We start from the raw sequence: 3956 nt of genomic DNA on the forward strand, positions 1-3956 counted from the left end.
GGCCGGGTCAGCTGACGGCGCCGCACGTGAGGGGAAGGGGGGGAAGGGGTCCCGGTCCCGGGGCGGCTCCGCTCTGAGAGCGCGGGCACCACGGAGCGCGGGGCCGCACCTGCACGGCCACGCACCTGCACGGCCACGCACCTGCACGGCCACGCACCTGCACGGCCACGCACCTGCACGGCCACGCACCTGCACGGCCACGCACCTGCACGGCCACGCACCTGCACGGCCACGCACCTGCACGGCCACGCACCTGCACGGCCACGCAACGCGGCCGAGTTGGAACAAAAATTGCAGCCTAACGGAAGGCTCCGGACCGGGCCGCTGTCAGAGCAAGTGGGCCCGTTACTGCTCTCACAGCCTGCGACGACCTCGACCAAACCCCTCAGCTGCTGCTGCTTTGGGCCCAAACAGCTTCTCCTCCTGTCACGTCACTGGCAGCACCTGCTCCTGTTTGATGCGTATTCTACAGCATTACCCTCTCCCTGTTCCTAAATGCTGCAATGTAACACCAGGCTATGTTCTAACAAAGTGTATACTCGGTATACCTTGGAGGTCCTGCTTCAGCTTACACTCGGTCCATCTGTGTCATGACACCCTCTCCAGTTAAAAGAACACCAAGAGAGTGATCAGCAGTTTAACAGGGCCACTCGCACTATGGGGAACTCATACAAAGTTACACAGTTATCTACTGGTTAATTAATCACTTTTTCTTAAGGACAGAAGGCAAGAAAGTTGGCAAGTGTTCCTGAACTCATCAGTTGCTGCCACAGCTACACAAAAATAGCTGCACACTCCTGATACTCAGCTTTTTTCTTTTCTTTAAGATGAAGAGGTAACAAAGTAGACACCTGCAGAGTTCATACACACACAGAAAAAATAGGACTGCAGTTCTCAGGAAGCCCTTTATTAATTCAAGGCATTAAAGGAGAAACTACTGTCATTCACCATGCTTCTCATCTTGAGGTGGTTCATACTGAGCCAGCTGTGGATTTAAAGAGAGGAATTCAATTAGCTGCAACATGTCAGAGATACTTTCTACATTAAGAAATGTGGGGAAACATGGAAGTGTCCATTGACTCCCTGCATTTTAATCCATCGCTGACATTTATGCAAGTCCATTTTCCAGGCAGGCAACACAGTAACCCTTCCCTCAAAACATCCATTTGTCACATTGTATAATAATGCAGCTGTAACAAAGGGGCTTTTTAAATGCACTTTCAAGAAAGCACACAGGTCTTACCCTTACTTTTTCCACATTTATTGCTCTAGGTCTTATTAAGTACTTTCCATCTCAAATAACAGCTGATAATGATCAGTGCCTTATAAGCTTTGATTTCACTGAAATACGATTAAATGAAAGTCATTCTCATGGCAACAGTAACCAACCATTCTAGCTTTCTTCATGCTTTCTGAAGCATATGACCTAGGCAACTATGCACTAAAATACGGTCTTGTAAAGTTATTTGCAAATAAACATTTGAAGGTGTTTACTTGACCTCAGTTACATTAAAGATAAGCTCAAGCTTCAAAACCAGTAACAATGCAACAACAGTTATCCGTACCCTAATGGAAGAAAGCTAGCTGTATTCCAGGTATAAAGGTATTTTTCTTGCCATGTAACACGGAACTACTAAGAAACACTAAGCAGACTTTTACCTTGGCTTTCAGTTTTTTATTTTCTTCCAACACAGCTTCATATTTTTCTTTCATCTCTGCCACTTCCAATTGAAGTGCCTCTATTTCTGGATTCTCAGGAGCTGAAGCTCCCAGGTGATGCTTCAGAAAGCTGATATTTAGATGTTAAGTCTTTCTTCAGTTAGATCGCATAACCACATTTTAGTTTTAGCACTTAAGGTGAAGTTAGTGCTGAAATACACATGAACAGAATGGTATTAACCACTTTAGGTTACTGCAGTGCTTTTCATCCTACAGGATGAAGCTATAAAATTAAGAAAGTTTTTCTTGTTCATTGGTATATTCCTTTAAAAAAAAAAAGAAGGAAAACAACATCAGAACACACAGGACAAACTCTCATGTTTTAATACACCTTCCTCTTTTCTTCTCAAACACAGAAGTATTGAACAGTTAAAAGGAACAACAACAAAAGAGAAGCAATAGCCAAAAGGGGAGGCTGCTTAAAAAGAGCAAGAAACAAGATACATTAACTTTTTTTCCTCTTTTATTATTTGGGAGGGGAAAAAAAAGGAAGAGTGAAGCAGCCCACTTCAAAACCCACAGATGTTGTAAGTACTTGAATCTAATGCTGCAGGTCTATGATATTCTGTAGTGGCCTATAGTTTAATTCCATAATAGCTGCCTTACTGATACACACATTTCCCTTCCATCCTGTCAGACTTTCTGAATTGTAAGAATGTAGTTTTAGCTAAAATGCATCCATAAAAGCCATGTTCTCAGTGTCTTCTAAACAAGCCTATTCATGTTCACAACGAGTCACAAGTGGCTCTGCTGTTCCGTGTCAAGCCTCTACCAGCAATTCACAGAAGACAAAAAGGATACTCCAGTGCACTATTTGGTTTCTCTGGCTCTTCATATAAGGCTACCAACACTGCAAATAGAAAATATTCAACAATTGCAAGAAGTTAATGCAATTCTTACATTTAAAAAAAAGTACCAACAGTCAAAAGGCATATGGGTTGTGTGCCACATACAGCACTTTGCTGTGTTTAACAGGAGTTTCACCTGAATACTTTGACATAAATAATAGGTCTGCTGTACAGGAGGGAAAAAGAGTGTCTCACTCAGTCTGAGCTATACAGAAGTTTTATTGATCCCCTAACCAAAATCTTTGGATGTTATAGCTCAGAACACAAAACAACCTGGACAATTTTTACATATTCTACATGCAACCTTAATATTCCCTTTCATCAGCAAAATTCAAATTCTATTTTGAGATTCTCCCTTCATAAACCATTACATCCACTTAAGCTATGTCTTTAAATTGCAGGACATAATAATAATTTCCATAACTTTCAGAAAAAAACCCAAAAACAAACAGCAACTAAAAAATAATCAAACCTCCATCAAACACCTACAGTTAAAAAACTAAATGGCTACCATTAGAGTAGATGACTGATAATCTTCATGGGTGGGGGCTCCAGTGACCAATGGAGTGCCAGAGAAGCCAGGCACAAGCAGCAGCAACCCTGACAGCCTAAATAAAAGCCATAAACACACCAACTCTGTATCTGAAGAGCTCAGTCACATGAATACTCAGAAAGTTCTGAAACATAACCAGCCTCTCTTCTCTCAGGGACACACACACAGCTCTAGATGTCTGCTTTCATAAATACTTAGATGCTCTTCGTCCAGTTTAAGATGTCCCAACTGCAGAGCCAAGTTGTTTTTAAACTAAGCATCTTAAGATAAATTCAAAATTAGGATGCCACTGCTTGGAAGACTTGTTTTGCCATCCCATAGGATGGTTAGTACTGTGACAGAAATAAATAAAATGGTACCCAGACATCAGCCTCATCACGACATATTCACTTGCTATCCTAGATCTGCTGCTCTCTCTTTAAATAATATATTATTCAATCAGGAATATGAAAGTGTTTTCTCCTCACATTATTGGTACACTCTTAAAAATACTCCAGAAGGATTTAAAAGATGCTAAGCCATACAGAAGGCAAAACATGCATCAAGTTTAACGTTCTAATTTCCCCCTTTCTGCTATCAGCAATTGCAAAACCTGCAGGCTAATTAAATTTAGAAGGGTCAAACTCTGCTTAATAAAGAGTCTTTTTAAACAAAGTGTTTTTAGGAGCACGTGCGCTGCTATGTTGTCACAAACACTTTCTCTGAAGGGCTGTGAGAGAATCAGCCCCCGCGCGCAGGCGGTTCCAAAGGCACAAAGAAGCGCTTTGCCGAGGGAGGCCCCAACACCCGCGCGAGGGGAGGAACCCCCGTTTCTGAGGCTGCTCCAGCAGCCGATC

The 3956-nt window shown here is 42.4% G+C and overlaps 1 protein-coding gene across 1 annotated transcript; it reads right to left on the reverse strand.

Annotated features, from left to right (window-relative positions):
* Positions 1–891: 891 nt before the first annotated feature.
* Positions 892–3496, reverse strand: MYCBP (MYC binding protein). Its single transcript, XM_009996694.1, has 4 exons — positions 3454–3496; positions 2521–2569; positions 1660–1789; positions 892–985 (listed from the first exon to the last, which is right to left on the reverse strand). The coding sequence occupies exons 1-4, from the start codon at positions 3494–3496 to the stop codon at positions 941–943; spliced, it is 267 nt and encodes an 88-aa protein (XP_009994996.1). The 3' UTR covers positions 892–940.
* Positions 3497–3956: the final 460 nt, after the last annotated feature.

This window comes from Chaetura pelagica, unplaced genomic scaffold (genome assembly GCF_000747805.2).
Source record: "Chaetura pelagica isolate M959 unplaced genomic scaffold, ChaPel_1.0 scaffold1064, whole genome shotgun sequence".
In the NCBI taxonomy this organism is placed as follows: domain Eukaryota; kingdom Metazoa; phylum Chordata; class Aves; order Apodiformes; family Apodidae; genus Chaetura; species Chaetura pelagica.

What these genes read in the sequence shown, in the direction of transcription:
- MYCBP (XM_009996694.1), bottom strand. Translation starts at nt 3,496, where the DNA reads ATGAGGCTGATGTCTGGGTACCATTTTATTTATTTCTGTCACA. An exon ending in TTTTATTTATTTCTGTCACA is followed by an intron (nt 2,570 to 3,453) that starts GTACTAACCATC and finishes TTCTATTTGCAG; the next exon opens with TGTTGGTAGCCTTATATGAA. An exon ending in ATAAAAAACTGAAAGCCAAG is followed by an intron (nt 986 to 1,659) that starts GTAAAAGTCTGC and finishes TTAAATCCACAG; the next exon opens with CTGGCTCAGTATGAACCACC.